Below are 26,242 nucleotides of genomic sequence, written 5' to 3'. Positions count from 1 at the left end.
GCACAAAAAGTCACATGACCACCTGCGCACCTCATGGTTGGTTGGTTCGTTGGACGCTAGAGGAGTGAGTGGCTGAACACACCACGGAGGATCGGGCACGAGTCACGCGGCAATAAAATTTGGGGGGGGGGGGGGGGGGAATGAGGGCGGTGGGTTGACGCCTAAAGAGATTTTTTTAGATCAACAAAAGGAATAGTTGTGCTATCCGTCTATTGTGGGTTGTCATATAATTAAAAATTAGAGTAAAGAATACATGACATAAACTAAAGACAGAATTAAGTAATAACTGCATACTAGTGATATTAGCATGGTAGCCGTTTCGATACTTTTATATAGTTATACACTACTCCATACATTTCCTTGCTGCAATGACCCAGTGCCGACGTCCCTCGAGAGAGTAATACCGTTTCAGACATCTCCAGCCCATGTTTTCGGAAAGCTGGTGTCCGAAATTTTCGCCTTAAATATCGATACCTGCGGAATTCTGTGACAAGGTGTTCTATGGTTTCTGCATTCTTTACTAAAATAGTAGCATTTGGGGGGAAGTAACAAAGCCAGGTCTATACAAATAAAAATTTAAAGGTAGAATCCTACATTCCTGTTAAGTGAATGTCACTTCAAATCGTCACACCATGAGCTGTACCACTGAAACTTAAGGAGCTGGAAACATGCGCCATTTAGAACAGAACAGTTGGTGTATTCCTGCCGTAGAGAAATTTCGAAATCGCGCGACTGTGTATAAGCAGCAGGATCTTAGAATATTCAGGACGGAGCCCTGAATTTATGCTGCCGCAAACGTGTACGCTTCATTTAGTGTTAGTCCAGTGCGACCTGGCACTCAAACCAAACGCGCAACACTAACAGGATTGGACATATATGAATGAAATTCTCATAAACTAGGTGATGTCTTTGGTAGTGTCAGAGCAGTGCGAACGGACAAGGAATCAGTCAGTATAACCACCTACGATATGCATGTTGGGAGCTTGCGTTGCCATTGATTATGCCTGAAATATTGGCGTCAAACCGGGCAGTGGCAGTAAAAAAAGACCAATTGCTTCAGGCACATGAGCTGCGTGCTCACTTCCGTCTTCACGGCGTTCGCGCTTGACTACGATGAAGCTGCAGAATTCCGCATCTGAATTACTACCTACATAAAGCTGGACTAACAGCATCTCCGTTGTGTCTCTTTTGCAAGGAATCGGAACCAATAGATCATTTTTTTTATCCTGTCAACGATATGCTTATCAAAGGAAAAGATACCTGGTCAAACCGATTGAGAAGCTAGGTTTAAAAATAAACATGGAACTAATTTTATCCTTCGGAAGGATTACATTAGGTTATAGCCACAGGGAGGTTTTCTCTGCTGTGTGCGAGTACACAATGGCAACAAAAAGGTTACCTTGTTAGTCTATTGTTATTATTTACGGCTACGAGACTACCTGAACGCCTGACTTAGCACACTTGATGATCCTGCCACCCGGTTCTTGGCCGATCCCCCTTTGTGGGCGAGTGCCAGCAAAGCTGAAGGTTCATCATCATCATCATCATCAAGCGAAAAGTGGCATTCTCGTGAAGTGGCACATTGGTATGGATCGAATGGCTTTCACCTTAGAGTCGTCTTATACGAAATACGGGAGACCCTGTGACTAGTTCGTGCAAAGAAAACGTAACGTCATATATTCATTGTTTTGTCAGCGCAAAGATGGAAGTTTTCAAACATGCCAGAGAGCGTCCCAGAAAAGCTGTTACCTAAAGGGCCTATTACTACTGGCTCCCCGCAACTATATAGCGCTGACACTGAACATCTGTGATGATTTCGTTGTATTTTAACGCGTAAAACACACGGACCAGACAATCCTGGGTATATTTGTATGACGCGCTATTCTACAATGCACTCGTGTGATATGCAGAACCATGATATGATCAATGCAGGCGCCGTACTAGAATGCTACCCTTTTCTATCAAATATTGACCTGCAGTTCTTCAACGTGCATTCGATTTCACCTACATGGGAAATGCAGCCGCCGCTGATCCCGTGACCTTATGGTGAGTATAGTGAAGCGCCAATTGACCCCGGCGGCTGGTCACTTATACACCTGGTATATACCTAAAGCGTATCACTGCTGACGCGCCGAATAAGGTATAATGTCACCGAAAACTTGACATCTTCGCGAATCGTAACAATGAAAAGGCAAAAATAAGGAAAGATGAAGAGATTGAAAATCTCTGCACACAGATTATCACTGAAGCCGACGTGACGACAAGAAATTTTGTCTTCTTCAAAGATAGAGCTTGCCTATACTTTAGCACACACTAAAATAGGCAGCTGCAGTCTTGAAGAGGACAGCAGAACTGTTTGTCGGCTTTAGTGACAATCCGTGTTCAGCAATTCGCAATCTCCTCGATAAATGGTGACGTTGAAATTTTCAAGCTTCCACGTGTCGTCAGTGCGACGAGAACCGGTGCGGACCGGGCTATTCTATACGCTATCGCTGTTTATAAGCGGCCGCGGTTAAACCCGAAGGAGATGGGGTTTCGTATAGGCGAGCCGACCTCGTATATTTATTTCCCCATGTGGCTTCGAAGAGCCGATAAGTATTGAAGAGAGGGCCAGGGTAGCGCAAATATGCGAAAGATATCGACTCGATTCCAAGGTTGATCGTATATACAGTGGAAGCGAGCACTGTCTCTCACAACACGTTACGATTTTCCTAAAGGTAATGCACATGAACGGCACAAGCCTAGTTTCAACCACGCAGTCACATCACCTCCCGCCCTTCTGCCCTCAATTTTGTCTGATCTGCCGAAATCTCGCGGTACTTCGAAGTATAGATGGTCAGCCTATGCCGAAAGTCTCGACAGGAGTCGCTTCTCGGGGGCCATTTCTCTGGTATATTTCGAAGCAAACGAAACAGATCAACCATGCTGCTTCATTGGCCAAAGTGACAATCATCCAAAGCTCTCGAGAGAGCATATTTAAGATTGTATGAGCGAAAGAACACTATACATATATCCTTAATGTATTACGAGAACGCATTTGATTCAGTAGAGACATCAACAGTCTTGCCGGCATTGCATAATCAGGGCGTTGACTAAACATATATAAACATCCTGGAAGAAATCTACGGAGGATCGATTGCCATCATAGCGCTCCATAAAAAAAGTGACAGAATGCCAATAAAGAAGGGTGTAGGACAAGGGGATACGATCTCCTCATTGCTATAGATATTACCGCGTGCTTACAGGAGGTTTTCAGAGGCTTAGAATGGGAGGAGTTAGGGATAAGAAATAATGAAAATATACCTTAGAAACTTGCGCTTCGCCGATGGCATTGTGTTGCTGAGTAACTCAGCGGACTAATTGCAATTCATGACTACTAAATTAGACAAGGAGAGCAGAAAGGTAGGTCTTAAAATTAATCTGCAGAAAACGAAAATAATGTACAACAACCTCGGAAGAGAAAAACGCTTCGAGATAGGTAGCAGTGCACTTGAAGTTGTAAAATAGTACGTCTGCTTAGGACAGGTAGTAACCGCGGATCCAAACCACGAGAATGGAGCAACTAAAAGAATAAGAATGGGGTGGAGCACATTCAGCAAGCAGCATTCTCAAATCATGACTGGTAGACTGCCACTATCCCTCAAAAGGAAGGTATATAACAGCTGCATCTTTCCGGTACTTGCCAACGGAGCACCTGGAGGCCCACAAAGAGGGTTCAGCTTACACTGAGGACGAAACAGCGAGCGATGGAAAGGAAAATGGTAGGTGTAGCTTTAAGAGACAAGAAGAGAGCAGAGCGGTTGAGGGAACGGACCGGGGTTAAGGATATCAAAAAGAAGAAATGGACATGGTCCGGGCACGTAGTGTGTAGGCAGTATAACCGTTGGTCATCAAGGGTAACTGAATGGATTCCCAAAGAAGGCAAGCGGGCGAGGGGGAGACAGAAAGTTAGGTGGGCAGATGAAATTAGGAAGTTTGCTGGAATAAAGTGGCAGCATCAGGCGCAGGACTGATTCGGCTGGCGGAACTTGGGAGAGGCCTTTGTCCTGCATAGATCGTCGCAGTCATGATGATGATGATGATGACGATTATGATGATGATGATGATGACCAAACAAACAGTATGAATAGAAGGAGAGAACTTGACAGGATAGATAGATAGATAATATTTTTTATTAATTCAATAAAAGATAATACATAGGAAAATGTTATACAGAAGGAGGTCCCAAAGCTCTAGGCTGCAAGGGGACCTCCTGTGCTGGTTACATAAAGAAAACAATACATGTAAAGCAACTCGGCAAACAATAGAATAAGTTTAAAGGAATCAAGTACATTTCATTGCAAAAGAAAGAAACAGTAAATTATTGAAAAATCGAAACACTTGATAGCAGATGAAATCCATCAGCAAATGATCAATAACACCTGGCAGCAGAAGAAATGAAACTTGAATTGTATATACACATAAGTGTATGTTAGATAATAAATGATCGATACAAATATCACATGTGCTGAGTAGTAATAGGTAAAAAAAAAGAAAAGTTAAAAGTGGTATGTCTCAAAGCGGCAACAATGCCAGACACATGTTATTCATCTAATTTGGTACAAAACAGAGCAAACATAATGAACGATTAGTTCCGATTGAGCAGCATAAACACCAAAATTATTTAAACATTAAGTAAATAGGAAATTAAGCGTTTTTTAAAACTGCCTATGTTTGGAGAGACGCTAAGTGCTGAGAGTGAATTATATGTCATGAAACACTTCTGTATTAACAATGGCTTTGATATATATAGCTATAGCAAAAAGGAATTAAGTAATTGTGGTTCATGTGTGAGTGTGACTTCAAAGAAACGACTCAGTGCAGACAAAAATTGAAGTCATACGTACGCTGCTCCCCCCGTGTAAAGCCCTATCGCAGTGTGCTGTTTATTTATGCAGTTTATGAGGTAGTTCGTTTGCGTCAAACAGCGGTGCAGCGCCAACAGCGATTCGGTTTAACTTTTACCGCCTCCAGAGTTTGTCAAAGGCGCAGCTAAATTCAAGAGCGTAAGTGTCTATATCGAACCTCGCCCCCATGAGCCGAGGCCAAACTAGTAGTCCAACCCGACATTAACCTTATGCACTGCGGTGGAATGAAATAGCCATTGGCAGGCCGCCGCCGGTTATTTAAAGCCATATATACCTCATCAAACGCTAAAATTGGTGGAACGGGCGTCAAGGTGTGTGGTGAAAAAAAAAAGCATCATGTGATGACGTAACCACATTTCATCATCAGAAGTAACAGATCGCAAAAATGTGTGACGTTATGACATCATGATCCTCTTGGAATACAAAAGATCATGATGTCATTCTAAGATTCGCGAACGTATTCCAAGAGAAAGCAAGCACGTGAGGGGAAGAAGTAAGTAAATGAGGCTGGCAGGTGGTATTTAATAGGTTTGGAGGTACAACGTGGCAGCAGAAAGCACAGGACCGGGCTGATTGGCGGAACGTGGGAGAGGCCTTTGCCCTGCAGTGACGTAGTCAGGCTGCTGCTGTCTCTGCTGATGATGATGACGACGTCACATAACGTTATGTCACACGATGACGCCAGAACATGTCATCGTCGCTTGGGCTGGACGATCACGAAGGCTATGCCAACGCCTCCTCAATTTAGATGCCTGCCGCGTGAGAACGAAAACAGCTGCAAGATCCTTTCCCTCCTTCATTTTCAATTAGTGTCGGTCTTTAGCGCCACTTGTGGCGGACGGTGCAACAACTCGACATTTTGCATAGCCTTCGAAATAGTCGTGTATAGTTGAAGATCACCAATAATCCTCGACTGACGCGCCCCTGGGGGCCACAAGTAACAAACGCCGTGATAATAGTGTCGGCCGCAAGCGCCACTGCGCGGCACTTGCTCAAAACTAAAGACAGCGCGACTCCACTGGCAACACGAGCCATTCGTCAGGCATCTTAATAAAGGAGGCGTTGACTGTGCAAAACAAAGTGCCTCCTATCCTCGGGGCAGTGCAAAGCCGCGTTCGGAGGGTAACGGGAAAAGATCAACGCATCTACCGAGAAGGACAAGAAAAATGGCTTTCGCCTTCTAATCGTTTTAGGCGAATGCGTAAGAGACCCTGCGAGTATATATGGGCGGCTTCACGTGGCGTGCAAATGCATGAGAAAACATGCATTTGCATTTTGAGAAATAAAATATAAAAAATTCAAAGGCTAGCAGTGCGCTTCATTTGCTCGCGGTACCGGAGGACAGAATCCGTCATAAATTTGTTAAAATCATGTGCGCTAGAACCCCTGCAAGTGCGCCGCGAAAAGCAAAGGTTAAAACTCCTGTTTCAAATTATAAGGGGCGAAATGAAAATAAACAAATACACATACATACAACCTGCACCCAAACGAGGAGCTCGGTTGAACCATAGTCACCCAATAAGGCCTTTTGGGGCGCGTCTGGATGGCTTTAAAAATTCTTTTTTTCCGTATAGTATAGAAGTGTGGAATAGACTTCCAGAGTACGCTGTTACTAGCGCAAATGTCAAAGCGTTTGAGTGTTCGCTAGAATTGTACTACCGGCAACATGAAACGTAATGTCTGTTTTGTCATTGTGTATTGTTTTTGTTTTGTGTTTATATTCCTCCCTGTAATGACCCTCAAGTGAGGGTTACAGTATTAATAAATAATATATAATAATAATAATAAAACCGACAAGGAAGTGCGCAGCTCTGGGGCGAGTGTGGCGATATCATTCTCAATTCGTTTCGCTCGTCTGTGTATCCGAGATGAACGGCTCAGATGTGGCGACTTGCGGGGCACGTTTCTCGGCGAACGGGGAATTCCGGTCGACCTCCGGTGCAGGTCCTCTCCGCCGAGAACCCGCAATGAACGGCAATACGTGAGCCATCGTAAATGCGTGGCTTATGTTCTTGCATTTCTCTTTTCCCTCTCTGTTGTTGTTGTTCGCATAGCTCGTGACCTCGGCGTAGTAAGGCAGCAATTCAAGGAAGGTTATCGAAAATTCAAGCTCATCTAGGTATACTTTAGTCTCTCTACACTGCAATGGCCCCACCGCGGTGATCGAGTGGCTAAGGTACTTGGCTGCTGACCCCCAGGTCGCGGGATCGAATCTCGGTGGCGGCGGCTGCATTTCCGATGAGGGCGGAAATGTTGTAGGCCCGTGTGCTCAGATTTGGGTGCACGTTAAAGAACCCCAGGTGGTCAAAATTGCCGGAGCCTCCCACTACGGCGTCTCTGATATTCATATGGTGGTTTTGGGACGTTAAACCCCACATATCAATCAATTTTACTGATTTGTTTATATGAGCAATATTTGAGAATTGCCATCAGTTGTCCATCAGGAAACGTAGCAGAAATGTTTCTAAATTTACTTAAGTAAATCAGCATTGGCGTAGCTGGGAACAGGAAGGAGAGGAGGGTGAAGGTGCTGGTCGTATTTCTTTACTTCTACAACTTTTACTACTTTGGCGAAGCCACGCGTGAGCGGGATCAGCATGGTTACGTACACATGAATAAGATCACATGCACGAACAACATATAAAAACGGTGGTTGAACCCTCTAGAAAAAAATTCTGGTGGCGCCTTTGCAGTACGGGCACGTGCAATAGATACACGCACGAAAATGGGGATGCTCAGTTCTTCAACAAAAAAAAAAAGTTCAGTTGCCTTTCTGTCATTTAAGTAGGCTTTCAGCAGTACATGTGTCTCCCTATAGGCAATGGCGGCAAATATGTAACGCCGAAAATAGATTTTACATAAAGGTTCTCTTATTATTCCCTCTCTGTATCCATCACATATAACTGTGAAAACCATACTCACCGGTAACATTACCTTCCCTGTCACCTGTCTAAAACGTGGTTACCCTACCCGGTTAAAACGGTCATTTGCCTCGGTCGTCACATACGCCATTTTCTTCATTCAGAGATTTGATTGACATATTTATTTATTTATTCGTTTCGCAAATACCAGTGTGGGAGACACAGCAGTGCGATTTTGCTGTCCTCGTGTTTCACTGATATTTTTGTTTTTATGTGAATCGCAATATGACCCGTATATAAATACTTCCAGACTAAAACAGCCTAAAAGTTGCTGAGACCTAGTTTTGTTTGTCTTTTATAATTTCCACTTGAATAAGTCAAGCAATGTTTTCCTAATCCTTCGTCAGCTGTCATATACGGGCTGCAGCTGTATCAGACACGCATTTATTCAACCCATCTGGACTGCATAGCTTGCCAGCACCCTTGCGAGGATGCGTACCTCGAGACTTCTCTTAAAGCGTATTTCTTTGAGATTATGGAAAAGTATGTGGCAATACTTGGAGGATGGCCAGATTAAGGAAGTTACGCACGTAGTATTTAAAAGCAGCCCACCCATTGTTTCAAAAAATGCAAATTCATGAGCAAAGCAGCAGCCGCATCTGTGTAGTCTTCAAGCCTGTTCTACAAGAGAAGAAACACGGCATGGAAGAAATAATAATACAAACAAGAAAAAGAAATAGGGAGCTGAAAACGAGAATGACTCCAACACAATACGAAACAATATCATCGAGCCCGTCCAGGAGTTGCATAACTCTAGGATATTCTACTGTCTGCACAATGACGCTACGACCACACCAAGAACCATAAAACTACAAAATCTAGCCTCTCGGCGAGAGAGGAATGGCGTCCAGTATAAGTCCTCGGCCCGCTTCATTCTGATTCAGACAACGGCGCGAAAGTAGCTTGTTTTGCTGTCTCACTTTCCAAAGCTGGCCAACGCCGCTTCACGAGCCGCATGACATGCAGCTCGCATCTTCATCAGCTGTAAGCCACACACTGTGCTCGCAACACGAATCCAAACACGTGTCCTTGCCTTTCAGTCAGCATACATGTGCTAAACAATCTTCTTGCGTAATAATAAACAGCCTGAACAAGCCAGACGCAAGAGAGGTTCGCGGTGAGAACGTGCCAACAAGTGAGCAACATACATAAGCATGGCATACGTTCATTGTTTCGTTTGGTCCTACCAGCACAGCCTTTTTCGCGTTTGCTACGTTTGTGCTAGGTTCACATACCCGCAAGAGCACAACAACGACGGTAGCAACAATAACGATCACCGCGTACGGCAGCAGGGTAGCTTCAATTTATAAATACTACTTGAGCATGACTTTTGATCCCTCTTGACAGCTAAAATGTGTTTTGCAGCAGAGAAAACGGCCATGGTATAGCTACTGAGACGCCTTTCATTTGGGAGACATAGTACCCACCAAAACGGCAAAAACACTGCATAGTGGCGCCGGCATAAAAACAATCAGTGACACAAACTCTGTTTGAATTGCTGGCATTTTGAAAATCAGGTTCACGTTTGCCGGTGTAACAGCATTGGTTTGGGGCCTTTCAGCCATGGCTATCGTGATGAAATGCATAATTAGTAACACTGCGCACGCGCACACACACACACACACACACACACACACACACACACACGCACACACACACACAGACACGCACACACGCACACACACACACAGACACACACACACACACACACACACACACACACACACACGCACACGCACACGCACACACACACAGACACACACACACACACACAGACACACACACACACACACACACACTACAGAACGAATTGCCGGGACAAATTTTATTACAGCGAGAGCTGTTATGAGATCACAACAAGAGTGGCGTGCGCCGTAGTTGTCAGCCGCCGCCGTTCGTAACCACTATTGCACGAAATAACAAAAACTAAGTAAATAAAAAGAACAATGACACAATGGGGATTGAATCCAGGTCTTCTGCGTGCGACCCCGGTATTCTACCACTGAGGCACACCGTTCTTGTTTTTTTTTAACAGGGCTCGCACGCATTGAGCCACACAGCTGCTTGAAACTTCGTAGCAAACTGACACTAGGCAGGCTTGTTATGGGGAAAGCAATCTCGTTAATATGAGTAATAAAGCGTTTTAGAACAGCGAAGGAACAACGAGGCGTCATACAATGTGAATTGTGTAACGAGTGGGTCGTCGGATGCTCCAACCCATCCCAAAAGCCTGAGCCGTAATTATTCATCGTCGTCAGCCACAGCATCAAAATTAGCACAAAATTCATTGCGCGTGTATAACGGGCACCATGCTCCTCCAAAGAATGACGAAGAACGGTATGGTGAATGCTGCCCTATGACACAAAACTTATAACTTATGGGGTAGTGGGTACCACGCAAGTATTCTTGTGGCAGTTACCCAAAGAATGTCAAAATAGAGGCTCTAGAAAAGCCGCCCTTCCAGCTTTCGCTGCGAGTGTGCAGCGCGTTCCGCGCAAGCCTGGCGTTATTTTCTTTTTACGGTACATAAAATATCTTGATATCACTATAAGATAGCGAACACATTAAAATAAAGGGAAAAGAAAAGTTCATCTTCTTGTAAAAGCAGAAAAGTAGACGTTACCGGAAGCATCTTTTTTTTTCGCATTTCGTAGCGATGTCATGCGTTCTGTTTGGCCTCCGCGATCTACTGTTGTGTCACTGCAGTCGTATCCACATTGCGTCAGCGAAACTGGTCACATGTGCAGTACGATATGCTTACATGCATGCATCTGACTTCCGTCATCTGCCAGTACGCGCTAGACCGAAGTTTCAGAGCGTAGCCTCGCATTTATTTTGAGAGAGGAAGACAGGTTGTCTAATCAGAAGACGACCTTGGATCGACTGCATGTTCCTAGACACCTGTGACTGATTCGTGCCCATGACAGCTGTCACAAGCACGTAAAACTACTCCTGTGCATCTAGAAATTAGCATATGCTCCCTTCAGACGTACAAGGAGTATATGAGGCATTTTCTCTCGGCAACGCGTGGTAACCTGCCTCCACAAGTACAAGTGCTGCATACAAACAAAAAATGCAAATACGCCTACGATTAAATGGAAGGTGGTCTTTGTGGAAACTTGCGCAATTCGGGAAGCATTTTGTGATCCTTGGCACGCGTCAGCTCTGCGTAGCATAGGCACCTGTCTTTATTTCTGAAACGCCACCATAACTTGCGTTTGGACATTTTATTTATTTCTTATTTCCTTTTTTTACATTACCTCTTATTCATTCATTCCACGGTATCTTCGCTTGAACATCTTCGATGACACATTCCTGCCTCCTCGTAAGAGTTCTGGTGTCGGTTTTCCTCTTCCTTGAGACATCAATCTTCATCCAGCTGATGCAGAGTCCGTCCCATCTCATTACGTAATCGAAAATCCTGCCAGTCTCGCCTATTAAGCCCTCGATGCCATTTGTGGCGTGGGACACCTCTTCCGCCATGCAAACTTAATGTATACGATTTTTTTTTCGTACTCGTAAATTTTCCTGTCGAACCACATGCCCAACCTTGACTAAGATGTATACGAGAAACTTTACCGAGAGATACTTCTTCGAAAGTGTCACAACTGTTGTATTAGGTACGAAACCAATAAACATAATCTGCAGAATCCACGAACCAATCAGCCGAGCTGTGAAACAGAAGTGCCATTTTCAGCCACTGATGCCAATCAATGTGTTTGCCAAACCTTTTTGCGGCGTATGGTTCAGCGTTCGCTTAAAAAATAGTTTACGAAGTTTCACGACGTGAAGCACAGGCACTCTTTTTGAAGAATCAGGCTGTGTTTGAGTTCCTTTTAAGACAAACTTACAAAATCATTACTTCAAATTGAGTGTTTATTTAACCAACCCTTATTAGGCAGCCATTAAAAGTTCTTATTCACGACGTTCACATTGTGTAGCATCAAAGTGATGGATTAACGTCGTCCGTGACCATAGAGCGAAACTTTACGAAAGTCTGCATCAACAGACTTCATGAAGGTTTTGTTAAAGTGATAAACCGATCGACAAAGTGAAGCAAAAAGCTTAAAGATGAGAAGTAGCGTTATATTCGTGAAACCAGAGAAACTAATCGACAACTGTCGAGATTTCCTTTCTTTTTTTCCTTCGTGGGGCATTATAAAAAGCAGTGCTATAGATGGAAATGACATTGCTGATTTGTTATGAAACACATGTACGTAAATACTGTTAAAGTGTATCAGTGCAGTGGTCTTGTCGCCCGTGTGCTCAGATTTGTGTGCACGTTAAAGAACCCCAGGTGGTCGAAATTTCCGGAGCCCTCAACTACGGCGTCTCTGATGAACATATGGTGGTTTTAGAATGTTGAACCCCATATATCAATCGAGACACTCGTTCTTCAATTACTTTGTGTTTTCAGTCGATTGCCCCACCCCCCGCCTATTATTCAAGAATACTGTTTTACGGAGAGCTGTTAACATAATTTCTGGTTGGGTACATTGTCATTTCTTACTGTGAATGACCTGAATCGCGACGTAACACGCGTCGAAACATTTACTTCATTATCATCGAGAGTTCGAACGCTGACTCGAACATTCCATTTTCAACAGAAGTGAATGACCCCCCCCCCCAAAATAATGAATAAAAAAAACGCAGGAACATTAAGAGTATTGTTCTCGCTAGAGGACATGTTTGCTAAATATACGACAAAAATAAAATCGAATGGAATGACGACAAATGGGGCAGTATATCGCCGCCGGTTCTGTCGCGTACGCAGCTTCCCTTTTCCTCGTGGTATTTGCAGTAAATGTGTCCTTCGATGCGGAAACTGCTCTACACACACATGGGTGTACTTAATTACGCCAAACTGGCATTGCTACATAGGACGATTTTCACAGGTTTCCTTATCAACACTGTTACGAGCCGCGTCGGTGGCCGCAGCGGACCCAGTAGGTAGCATGGAGCTGGGTGGTGGTCGTCATTCCGCAGGCCATGGGGACGTTCAGAACCCTCGAGAGCTGAGGCAGAGGGACAGTCGTAAAGGAAAACTTAACAAGACGTTTATTTGCAACATGTTGGACAGTAACGTCCGAACGACGACTCTTCTCGCGACACTCTCCTGTTTTCTTCTCGCGGGCTGCTCCCGCTGCCTCGCCGTGCAGTTCCGAAGATATAGGCGGAATGTCTCTTCGGGGAACCAACCACTCATGGAGAGCACAACACAAGTGTCCCTTCACACACGTGGCAGATGCACGTGGCACACGCGCGGGGACTCGGAAGCGACCACGCAGGAGAAATTCACGGCAGTCCCTCCTGTAGCACACAACCGGCCTTCCGCACATTCCAGAGGGGCCCGCCCGTAGCCACTGCCCCGCAGGCAAAGCGCACAGAGCCGGTGCAGGTGACAACCCGCCCCCACACAGAATGTCCGAGATGACGGGAAGGCACGCTAGGGGGCATCCGGCCCAAGGACTTCGTTACTGCTTTGTAACAACACTAATAGACTGCATCAAAAAGAATATCATCTAAAATGTGGTTTCGACGTGATGACGGGGTCATTAATGTGTCTTTTTCTGCTGTCTTGTATGTATGTACGTATGTATGTATGTATGTATGTATGTATGTATGTATGTATGTATGTATGTATGTATGTATGTATGTATGTATGCATGTACGTATGTATGTATGTATGTATGTATGTATGTATGTATGTATGTATGTATGTATGTATGTATGTACGTATGTATGTACGTATGTATGTATGTATGTATGTATGTATGTATGTATGTATGTATGTATGTATGTGTATGTGTACGCGTGTATGTGTGTGTGTGTGTGTGTGTGTGTGTGTGTGCGTGCGTGCATGCCTTTAAGGACGCATAGACGGGTTCAATAGAATGATTGAGAGAGAAGCCTCGTTCAGTGATGGATGGCTTGATCACTCTGTTCAAGCTTGCTTCCTTGACCTCTGGGGCGAACGCACCCCCACCAATTGTTTTCTGTAGAGGCACGCTGGGTATGCCCGTATATCAGGGGCAAAAACACCACCCGCACACGCTGGGGGATTCTCCCTGCATTGACATTGGCAATGACCCATGGCATCGGAAAACTACCGGCATGCGTGGCGACGCCCGAGGAAACAGAAATAATAAAGAATAAAGCGGAACAAAAGCCCGCGTTGCCTTCGCACGACGGCCTTGCCCACGACGCCGGGACCCTAAATACCAGTGCAGACAGACAGAAAAACCGGCGGTCAACGAAGCAGAGCCGAACGGCCGAAAACAACAAGGACGATGAAATAATGGACGCGTGGCCCGACGTCTGACACAGATACCCAGCCAGCTTTCGCTCTCACTTGGAATGCGAAACAAGAGAGGAACCACTTATGAAGGAGAGAGAGGGGCCTCCTCTTTGCCATCAGGTCTTCTTCCCCTGCACCGTCCACAGAAGCCAGTCCCGCGACCTAGCCCCCAGCAGGAAAAGGCCTCCAAGCGCCTTGTGCACGGAGCAGCGGCGGCAGCAGTAACGACCATCCCAACAAGTAGGGTCATTCCCCGCTTGCACGTTCACTCCGCCGGCGAGCGTCGTTCGGCGAGGAACTAGCGAGCGCGGGGAAAACCCGCCAGCACGGACTAGCAGAGGACCACCGCACGGCCCTGGAGCAGCGGTTCAGCCCTCCGAGCTTTTCCTCTCTCCTCATCGCTGCAGGCTCTCGCAGCGTAGAACGGCTGAGCTGCCTGGCCCTCTTGCTGCTGCTTGTTGCGGCGAGATCGCGGCCGCTTTAGTAAAGGGGCAAGGCAGCTACTCTCGGAGTGTAAGTACAGTGACCGACGCGCACGGAGCCGGGTAGCGCGTGCATCAAGCTTGTGTGTTTGGACGTCGTCGTCGTCTTCCTGGACTTCACAGTGACTGCACGCGGCGCCTGGGAACGTTCTCTTCTGGTCGCCGCCAAACTGCCTGTTCCTGCTTCTTGTCGACTGTGTTTTTGAAGAGAGTCTCCCAGCCACGTCGGACCGCGGTTGCGGTCAATCGGCCACCCGATGCCAGGATCCGCTTGCACCCGCGTCCGCGTCAGGATGTTCCCCATTCACAACACCAGCCTCTCCCAGCCTCGCATAACTCGTGAGTGGTTCGTTCACTAAATCTGTCATCGCCTGAGAGGCAGTTCCTCTGTCACTTTCTCCCATCCGTAGTTCTAGAATGCTTCTTCGTTCGATAACTTGACACTTGACAACGGCGATATCTTTATTCAGCCTATGGCATCACGAGAAAGTGCTGATAGCGACTTGCGCACCGGAAAATTCTTTGGAGTTTCTTGAATGTGGAGAGGCCTCAACATGGTCTCACAGTCGACCACTTTTTTAGAGAACGTTTTCCAGTTTTTTTCGTGAGGCTTACCCTCGCTGTTATTTTTCTTTCCGGTCTATTTTACTCTGCCCATACTTAATTCACTTTCGTACTTCAGAGATATTATATATACGTAAGGTTTTACGTCCCTAAACCACCCACAATATGATTACGGCGTAGTGGAGGGCTCCGGAAATTTTGAGCATCTGGTTTCTTTGACATGCACCGTCATCGTACAGTACACGGGTCTCTACCATTTCGCTTCCATCTAAATGCGACCACCGGAATCGAACATACGACCTGCGGGTGAGCAGATGAGCGCTTTAGCCACTGATCCACCGAGGTGGACTTTCGTACTTTAGTACATACGTTTGAAGTATGAATTGGGGAACATTACGCCCTCCCTTTTGGACCTTTTGTGAGGTGCTTTCTGTGCTTGCTGGGCATTCAGTAATGTGCCACCAACGCAGATATAAGGTTTCGAATCTCTGCTCATGTACCAACTAGCCCAAAAGAGTGCTTCGCATTTGAAATAGCATTTCATACATGTTCATAGCATATTCATACATAGTAGCATTTCAACGTGACCAAATCGCCATCGTTCTGACTTTTAAGTAAGCGAAAAGCATCGTCGATATAGGAAGTAATTGCTGCCTTCTTTGTCGTTTTCTCTAACATTACGGGTACCCCTGTTTCTATATTACGGGCAACGAACTGCGATCTGCACATGCCTGATTATGTCCGGTTCTACACCATGGCTGATCTCGATCGCTTAACTATGGACGAACGTTATACAATTTCAGGGAGGCCATTATGAGATCGTCTTGATCTGCAATTTTCGTTATTCATATAGATTAAATGCACAAATATTAGTCGACTCGGCAATGCCGGATTTGTTGTGCTAAACAAGATGCAAAATATTGCATGCTGCTCGGAGACAGCAACTGTCACTCAGTGCCAAGGAGTCACACCAATGTTTACTCCAGTCTGAAATCGATAATATGATTGTTGGGGTTTTACGACACATATCGACGATATTATAATGGCTGACGCCGCAGGGGAGGGCTGCTAAAATTTTTACCACATAGATTTCTTTCAACGCGCAATTAAATCTAGCTGCACGGGCCTCTAAGATTTCCATCGGAACGCGGCCATCGTCGTCGGGATTCGATCCCGTAACCTATATACGGGTCAGCAGTCGAGAACAATAACCGCTAGAACATCGCCTGCGGGCTGCGTTTCGTTATCATTAACACTGTATTTGATGCAGGCGACGCCCATTTTATTTCGCGCCACCAAAGAAGGGGACCAATTTCCTCCCATGGGTCGGGATTCGGGCCACTTTCTCGAATCTTCGTTTGGGCGTTTGGCTCTGTAGATTGCTGTGAACTCGAAATGATGAAACATCGAGAGACCCGAGTTTCTTTTTGTTTTCGTTTCTCCTTTATGGCAATAGTAAATAGTTACTTTTTGTACATAGTTCATGAGAAGACATTACAGAGAATCATAGAGTTTCATACAATAATACCTAGAGAGCACTCTGGCGCTGCGATCTTGTACCCTCATGGTAATTATGAGAAGTACAGGCTTCGAATTGGATCGCGTTAGCCAGTGAACTGTCTATGGGTCTTTTTCTGCAGTTTGAGTTTTGTTCTTCGCGTATAATGGGTAGTGGGGTGGGTGCAAAGGACTTAAGCTGCGCCTTTGGTGTTCAAAGAAGCTGAAAACTGCTAGGCCTCTCAATTTACTGCAACGCTGGAGCTGTATAAGTCGTGTTTGACAGTTTAAGTGAAGCGTCGTCCACTAACCCCTGCACATAGATGTAGCGTCTCATGTCAGTGCAGGATATTACACCGATATCACGTTTCTTGTTAGTTGAAATCTCGTTGAAATCCGCCAAACGACGGCGACGCACCAAACGACGGCGACGCGAAGTAGACGCACCGCCACGGTCTTCTGACTCAACTTCACAACAAAACGAGGGGTGCGTTGGGGGCCGACCACTTGAACAGACGCACCAGGCATCGCAGCAGACAAAACGTTAAGTATTCCTCCCTTAATACAGTGCTGTTATTTCCAAAAATAGATATTGCGTACTTTCAAGGGCAAACCAAGAATGTTTGTTTTGAAATGTTGTAAAGAATGATTTAGTACACCTTGATGCCAAATCTGGAACGCAATTGCAGAGCAATGCGTATCCTGGTGATTACATTTGTCAAGGTTTCACTTCTACCGCATAGTCACAAGAACGCTTTCCAATAAAGTTTGCGTACAAAAAATGAAGCAAGTTTAAATGCGATATAACTTCATATTAGTTTGCTTCACACTCGGAAAATAAGTGTCGCGAATATCAAGAACGTGATCCATCCGAAGCAGATCCGAAGCCTGTACTTTCCATCATTCCCATGCGGGTATAAACGCCGCTGAAGGAGCCCGCGTAGACACTAGCGCCTGATTCCACTCTGGGTATTATTGTATGAAACTCTATGCAGGGAATCATTTATGTAAAAGACGCGAGCAGTATACTTCATAGAAGTGTGCTGGATGCGTTCTTCGAATTGCTGAATCATGCGAAACAAGTACCGGGCGCTCCCCTATCATTTCATCTGAGTGCTTCACCTGACTTTCGCTTTATTTTTAGTCAAAACGTGCTACATATTCAAACAAACACTTTGTTTTCATTTAGTTGAAACCACTGAGAAATGCCTAAAGTTGTGCGCCTTCGTGTACGGACATTTTTGTGGCAATATTAAAGCACGCAATGAAGAAAAAATTCACGAAGTATACGGGCGTGCGCGTCCTTGTCTGTATATGGTTGGAGTTTTAAATGTTTCTTTATATATATAATTCTGTTGACGGCTGTACTCAGAACTGTGTACCTGCTAGTATATCCGTGCACAGTCCTTATATATCCTATCAGGTGGCGACAAGTTTGCGAAAACCGCGACAGCTGCTACAGAAAAAAATATAGTTGCACGTGCTCTGTTGTTTTCCAGATTTGGTAGCATTGTGCGCAAGGTCGCAGAATATTCAGTCGGGCTATGAAACAACAGGAAGCGCGAAGGGGAAAGCTTGTAATGCCATGTGGTAGTGTTCAACCTCAACTGCACATATCTATGCGTTTTCCTCCTCTCTCTCTCTCTCTCTCTCTCTCTCTCTCTATATATATATATATATATATATATATATATATATATATATATATATATATATATATATATATATATATATATATATATATATATATTGTAACGGGGTTTATTTGCAGCGCAGAACGCAGAAAGCGAAGCAGTCAGCAGCGTCCGGCCAAGCGCAGCAAGCACGAGCTTATGATGATGGCGATGCCCCTGATGCGCCGAGAAATGCCGCTGAAGCTCTTCTTCTTCACTACAATCGCCCTCCGCACAAAAAGACGCCATCCTGGCGGATTAGGGATAAGAAACGACTAATGGGTCGTAATATGGCTTGAGACGAGAGACGTGGACAGTGTCGCGGCCGCGGTAGCGTAGGTCTGTGGATGGGATGATGGGCTCCACGATATAGTTGACGAGTGACGTTCGCTCTACAACGCGGTATGGCCCGATGTATTTGGGAAGAAGTTTTGCGGAGCGGCCAGGCGCGGTAGCAGGTGCCCGAAGCCATACTAATGAACCAGGTGGAAAGTTTGGAGCCGAACGGTCCCCAGTCTGGCGGGATTGCTGCTGCCACTGGTCCTCGGTAGAAAAAGAGCGGGCAAGCTGGCGGCATTCTTCAGCATGTCGGGCAGCTTCGGACAGAGTTGTACTTTCGGACTCATAAGGTTTATATGGAAGAATAGTGTCTACTGTATTTGAAGGTTCTCGTCCGTACAAAAGAAAGTATGGCGAAAACCCAGTAGTAGCTTGTACGGCAGTATTATACGCGTAGGTGACGAACGGGAGAACTTGGTCCCAATTTGAATGATCAGAGGCGACGTACATCGACAGCATACTGCCAAGAGTACGGTTGAAGCGCTCCGTCATGCCATTTGTTTGAGGGTGGTACGCTGTACTTGTGCGGTGCACGATTCGGCATTCGTTGAGTAATGCCTTCAAGGCGTCAGAAAGAAAGGCACGGCCTCTGTCACTTAAGAGCTCGCGAGGGGCACCATGACGCAGAATGAAACGTTGCAACAGAAACGTTCCAACGTCACGGGCTGTGGCAGTCGGCAGCGCGGCTGTTTCGGCATAGCGTGTCAGATGGTCTATCGCAACAATAATCCAGCGATTGCCAGCTAGAGTTGATGGTAGTGGTCCGTAAATGTCAATGCCGACGCGATCAAAAGGTCGACTAGGACAAGGAAGAGGTTGTGACGGGTAGACTTGCCCGGGAGGTAACTTTTGTCGTTGGCACTGAGCACACGAGCGAATGAACTTTCGCACGTAGTTATACATGCCACGCCAATAATATCTGAGTCGAAGCCTAGCGTATGTCTTGAAGAGGCCTGCGTGGGCGCACTGTGGGTCCGCGTGAAAAGCTTCACAGATGGCAGCTCGAAGATAGCGGGGTATCACAAGGAGACACTTGCGACCGTCAGAAAGGTAGTTGCGTCGATAAAGAAGATCATCCCTTAGGCAAAAGTTGCTAGCCTGGCGGCGGAGAGCGCGAGACGGCGAAGGAGTGAGAGGATCAGAAAGAATGCTTATGAGGCCACTGATCCAGGGATCCTTTCGTTGTTCCACCGTCATGTTGCGCAAGGCGGATGACGCAAGTGCAGGCTCGAGGGAAGAGAGGCAAACACCTTCATCCGATATGGGTGAGCGAGAAAGGGCGTCGGCGTCCGTGTGCTTACGACCAGATCTGTAAATAACGCGGATGTCGTATTCCTGAAGTTTGAGCGCCCAGCGAGCAAGTCGTCCGGAAGGGTCTTTAAGTGTGGATAGCCAACAAAGGGCGTGGTGGTCAGTGACGACGTCGAATGCGTGGCCATACAGGTAGGGGCGAAATTTTCCAAGGGCCCAAATAATAGCTAAACACTCTTTCTCGGTCACGGAGTAGTTAGCCTCGGCTTTCGTCAAAGTACGGCTTGCGTAAGCGACGACATATTCATCAAACCCTGCCTTTCGTTGCGCGAGCACAGCGCCAAGTCCAACACCGCTGGCATCAGTATGAACCTCCGTGGGAGCGGCAGGATCGTAGTGGCGGAGGATGGGTGGTGAAGTCAGCAGGTGGCGTAATTTGGTGAATGCATCGTCGCATGCTGGTGACCAGGTAGAAAGGTCCTTGTCGCCGCTAAGAAGGTCCGTAAGGGGCGCACATATGGAAGCAAAATTTCTAATAAAACGTCGGAAGTATGACGACAAGCCGACAAAACTTCTAAGTTCCTTCAAGTTCTTTGGCTTCGGAAAATCGGCGACTGCTCGAAGCTTGGCGGGGTCGGGAAGTATGCCGTCCCGCGATACGACGTGGCCAAGAATGGTGAGCTGCCGAGCACCAAAACGACACTTCTGGAGGTTGAGTTGAAGGCCGGCGTCGGTGAGACGTGTGAGGACGTGCTCGAGACGATTTAAATGGGTGTCGAAATCGGTGGAAAAGACAACTACGTCATCGAGGTAGCATAAACATGTGTTCCACTTGAGGCCTCGTAAAATAGCGTCCATCATTCTTTCAAAAGTGGCTGGAGCGTTACAAAGGCCGAAAGGCATAACGGTAAACTCGTATAACCCATCAGGTGTGACAAATGCTGTTTTCGGTCGGTCAGATGCTTCCATAGGAACTTGCCAGTATCCAGACCGTAAATCCAGCGAAGAGAAGTATTCTGCTCCCTGCAAACAGTCAAGGGCGTCGTCTATTCGAGGTAACGGGTAAACGTCCTTGCGGGTGATCTTGTTTAAACGTCGATAGTCCACACAGAACCGAATGGAGCCGTCCTTCTTCGTAACAAGAACGACCGGTGACGCCCAGGGACTGTTAGAAGGCTGTACAATACCCCGCTGGAGCATGTCAGCAACCTGGTCGTCAATAACACGGCGCTCCGACGCTGAGACTCGGTAGGGGCGCTGCCGTAGAGGCGTATGGCTTCCTGTATCAATCTTGTGAGATATGTTCGATGTGCGACTGAGGCCAGAAGCGTGGCTGTCAAAAGAAGTACGAAACTTTTGCAGCAGGTTCACTAACTGGCTTCGTTCTGACGAAGACGTTGCGACATCGATGGAGCGGTGGAAAGCGTCAAGGAGTGACTGGTCAACAACAGAGTCAGAAATAAGTGCGCTGAGGTCCGTAGAGAGTAAACTAGATGGAGCGTGAAAAATGTGACGGGCGTCGATCGGATGCACGTGACCGAGACATTCACCATAGAATAAAGGTAAAGGCCCTTCTAGCGTATTGTACACGAGCGTCTTCGTGACGCCATGGTGGAGAGTAAGGAGAGCAACGGGCAGTGGAGAACATTTCCGTTGAATGAACTGGGCAGAGGGCGTAAATAAAACATCACCGTCGGAAATAGCGTCACACGACACAGTCACCAGCAGAGAAGAGCGCGGTGGTACGGTGGTGTCGTCGGAAACAAACAGTTTATAACACGGCAGGGAGGCTTCAACAGCATCAACATCAGGAAGTGCAGATAGCTCAAGTTCAGCGCGACAGCAGTCAATGACGGCATTATTATTCGCAAGGAAGTCCCAGCCGAGTATCATGTCATGGGAACACGAGGGTAGCACTACGAATTCGACGATATACACAATCCCTTCGATTACGACTCGTGTGGTGCAGGCTGCGAGAGGTGTTACACTTTCTGCGTTAGCCGTTCTAAGAGAGAGGCCGGATAATGGCGTCAGAACTTTGCGGAGTTTGCGGCACAGGTTCATGGACAGGACGGATAGAGCGGCTCCGGTGTCAACAAGCGCCATGACGACGATACCATCGACTGACACTTCAATGACGTTAGCTGGACAGGGGCGAGGACTTGTGCATGGCGACGGGGACGCAGTTCGTGCCTCGGGAACTGCGGCCGTTAGTTTTCCTGGTCGGTGGGTCCGGAACGGCGACGCATAGGGGAAAGCGAACGTCGACGTGGAGATGGGGAGCGGCGGGTCGGGCCGTGTGGACGATCAGAAGAAAATGAAGAGGAAGGAGGGCTTGAAGGCGTAGACGAAAACTGAGGGTCGAAAGAGGGCATTCGTCGAATGTTCTGGGCAGCCTGGCGACGACGACAATAACGTGCCACGTGGCCAACACCACCACAAGAAAAACATATGGGACGGTTGTCGTAGGTCCGCCATTGGTCGGAGTAGACTCCGACTTGCGGCTGGGGGGCAGAAAACTGCGGCCGAGGTGGTATCGGCATAGGCGGCGGTGAATAGGTCGGCGGTGAATAGGTCGGCGGTGAATAGGTCGGCGGTGAATAGGTCGGCGGCGAAAAGGGCGGCGGCGAATACATAGGCGCTGACTGGAACGCAGGCTGTCGAGGTCGAGCAACGGCTTCGGCGTACGTGAGAGGTGCGGCGACTGGGGGAGGTTCACGGGCGGGAGGAAGAACTTGTGCGACCTGGTCCTGAATGAAGTCGCGGAGTGTAGACGGTGATCTGCGTGGTTGATCGGGTACACAGGACATCAAAGAGAGCTGACGAGCGACCTCAGCGCGGATGAACTCTTGGATCTTGGAGAGAAGAGGGGCATGGTCTTCTCCTATGCCAAGGGTGGAAAGGCTGGACGAAGAGTCGTCGAGCACCGAGGGACGTCGGGTGGAAAGACGTTGCCTGCGCAACTCGTCAAAACTCTGGCATAACTCGGTCAGTTCTAGGACAGTGCGAGGACTCTTCGAAAGCAACATTTGGAAAGCGTCGTCCTCAATGCCCTTCATGATATGCTTGATCTTAAGCTCTTCGGACATTGACTCGTTCACTCGCTTGCAAAGGTCCAGAACATCCTCAATGTAGCTTGTGAAATTCTCACCAAGCTGCTGGGACCGAGTATGTAAGCGTTGTTCGGCACGGCGTTTGCGTACCTCAGGCCGCCCGAAAACTTGTGTGAGGCTCGTTTTGAAGACCGACCATGTAGGGAGTTCCGCTTCGTGGTTTATAAACCACAGCTTGGCCACGTCCGACAGGTAGAAAGAGACGTAGGCCAACTTGGCGGTGTCATCCCATTTGTTGTGAGTACTCACTCGCTCGTACATTGAAATCCAGTCGTCAACGTCCTTGTCTTCTGTGCCTGAGAAGACAGGGGGATCTCGCAGACGCAGAGAACCGGCGCAGAGAACAGTAGGCGGTGCCGGTGGAGGAGTTGGAGCGGCGCTTGCGTCGGTAGGCATAATTGATGGTAAAATGCGATTCCGAAGCTCCAGGGTGATCGAAACCCAGCACCTCCACCACTTGTAACGGGGTTTATTTGCAGCGCAGAACGCAGAAAGCGAAGCAGTCAGCAGCGTCCGGCCAAGCGCAGCAAGCACGAGCTTATGATGATGGCGATGCCCCTGATGCGCCGAGAAATGCCGCTGAAGCTCTTCTTCTTCACTACAATATATATATATATATATATATATATATATATATATATATATATATATATATATATATATACACAATATTAATGAGATCTAACAGACAGTAATGCCAAGGAATGTACAGGGGAAGTTATTAGAACCAATGGAATGTAAATAAGAAAGAAAAGTGGATGAAAAAATAACCAGCCGTGAGCAGGAATCGAACTTACGACCTTCGAATAACGCGTTCGATGCTCTATTCGAAGGTCGCGTTATTCGAAGGTCGTAGGTTCGATTCCTGCTCACGGCTGGTTATTTTTTCATCCACTTTTCTTTCTTATTTACATTCCATTGGTTCTAATAACTTCCCCTGTACATTCCTTGGCATTACTGTCTGTTAGATCTCATTAATATTGTGTTAAAACATGGAAAAACGAGCCCTTAGGTATACACTATATATATATATATATATATATATATATATATATATATATATATATATATATATATATATATATATATATATATATATATATATATATATATATATATATATATATATATATACACCCCAGGTGGTCGAAATTTCCGGAGCCCTCCACTACGGCGTCTCTCATAATCAACAATCATATGGTGGTTTTGGGACGTTAAACACTACAAATCAATATATATATATATATATATATATATATATATATATATATATATATATATATATATATAAAATTTATTTTTACTGCTCCCACAACACTTGCGGAAAGTCGTGATGACGGGTCAACAATTGTACTGCTATAAAGGCTTCAATATGCCACAGCTGTAAACGAACCGCATCGTTTCAGAGGGCGAAAGAGATTCTTGGAACAGGATAACGGTTCAACCACTTTCTGCTAACCCATCAGTGACGACATAAATAAAAAATAGGGGAAAATGGAGAATCTTTCTGTCGTCTGTATACCGTACTCCGTATGCTGGCCGTAGAGAGATATGCTTTAGTACAGAGTGACCGCTCGATGTGTTTCGCGGCCGTGGCTTGAACATACCTACCAGACAGCGTACCTATACATATATGTCTGCCTATGCTCCCTCGTCAGACAACATATCTGCTAGCCACCTGAGAAAGACCATCGGAACATAAATTCGCCATTAAATTTCTTGAAAGAAAAAATTACTGATGTATAGTACATTCCTTCATGTCGGTCCTACTTGGTGTCCTGCAGAGAACGATTAATGCGCTGCCGCCAAAGTCAGTATAGAGTCAGCATAGAAAGTGTCGTTCTGCATTTATGTTGCACGCAGTATTAGTAAAATTTTAAAACCTTCGAAAACACCACTCCTACCGCGAGACAGCGCTTCGAAGGCGAGAAAACGCGCGAAAATTAAATGCGGGTGAAGACGTCGCCTTGAGATTCTCGCACCAAACATCGTGACGTCATAGCTTTGGACAGCGTCCACTGGGTCCTACGCAGCTTCTAATTGATAAAAATGAAGGACATTGTCGTCTGTGGGTACCACAGACCTGACATACGAAGTTTAGGAAAATTTTATCCAGTAAATGTCGCAAAAACACCAAAAAATACGTTTTGAATTCTTTGACGTCGCAAGCGGTGAATAGGGCACGAGATTCAAACATGACATTGATTGATATGTGGGGTTTAACGTCCCAAAACCACCATATGATTATGAGAGACGCCGTAGTGGAGGGCTCCGGAAATTTCGACCACCTGGGGTTCTTTAACGTGCACTCAAATCTGAGCACACAGGCCTACAACGTTTCCGCCTCCATCGGAAATACAGCCGCCGCAGCCGGGATTTGATGCCGCGACCTGCGGGTCAGCAGCCGAGTACCTTAGCCACTAGACCACCACGGCGGGGACAAACATGACATTTAGACCTTGATTTTCTCTGCTGATATAGAACGTAATATTGTGAAATTCATGGCATTAGAGTTCTCCGAAAACAAGTTTGATTCTGAACCAAGTCATTGTTCCCCTCTAGTACATCATTAATAAAGCATGGGTGTGTAGCCTAGTAGTAAAGACACTCACCTTCGGAGCATGAGAGCAAGGGTTCAAACAACAGCGTCACAAAAAAAAATTCTTGCTTTATTTATTCATGCCGAAGACATTGTCGGTCTGAAGCCGCTCGTGGCTCTGAAAGCAGTGAAGTATACCTCGGCCACAGGGTTCTACGGGAGAATGTCCACCCTTTAAGTATGTATGCTTCTCTATGTGCTGTCACCCTCTCCCAAGTGCAAGGTAGCCTACCGGGCTCAGCCATGGTTAACCTTCCTGCCTTTCTTTCATTCTTATTATCTCTCTCTCGCTCTCTCTCTCTCTTTGTGCTATCACCATAGTAATATTTCTTCCTGATGCTAAAAGCTATACTACGTATAACTGCACATTTTAAGCGAAATCTTCACGACTCCGATTTCAGTGGACGGGTCGTACGCGAAAACTGCGGCGCCGGCGAACGTACCGAAAAGCGGCCCTCGATGGTGTTTCGGTAGCGTGCGCCATTGTACGCGTCGTTTGTTTGAATAACTGATGCTCTCTCGGTCATGGGCTTATCGGTGATTAGCCATTTCTGATATGGTAATCTGATATTTCATAGAGGCGACTCGTACTTTCACG

At 46.4% G+C, this 26,242-nt stretch overlaps 1 protein-coding gene across 2 annotated transcripts in view; it reads left to right on the top strand.

Moving 5' to 3' along the window:
* The window catches only part of LOC119171738 (uncharacterized), a 93,460-nt gene that overhangs the window by 24,436 nt on the left and 42,782 nt on the right, over positions 1 to 26,242 (top strand). The window contains exon 1 of one of the 2 annotated variants that reach the window (XM_037422558.2): positions 14,717 to 14,947. The exons of the other annotated variant lie outside the window; for it this stretch is intronic. Coding sequence (XP_037278455.2) covers positions 14,866 to 14,947 — 82 coding nt within the window. The 5' untranslated portion in view covers positions 14,717 to 14,865. Of the gene's footprint in view, positions 1 to 14,716; positions 14,948 to 26,242 lie in introns of those variants that run through there. 2 annotated transcript variants of the gene reach the window in all.

This window comes from Rhipicephalus microplus, chromosome 4, assembly GCF_043290135.1.
Source record: "Rhipicephalus microplus isolate Deutch F79 chromosome 4, USDA_Rmic, whole genome shotgun sequence".
NCBI lineage: Eukaryota > Metazoa > Arthropoda > Arachnida > Ixodida > Ixodidae > Rhipicephalus > Rhipicephalus microplus.
This window is presented reverse-complemented; position numbering and strand designations above follow the sequence as displayed.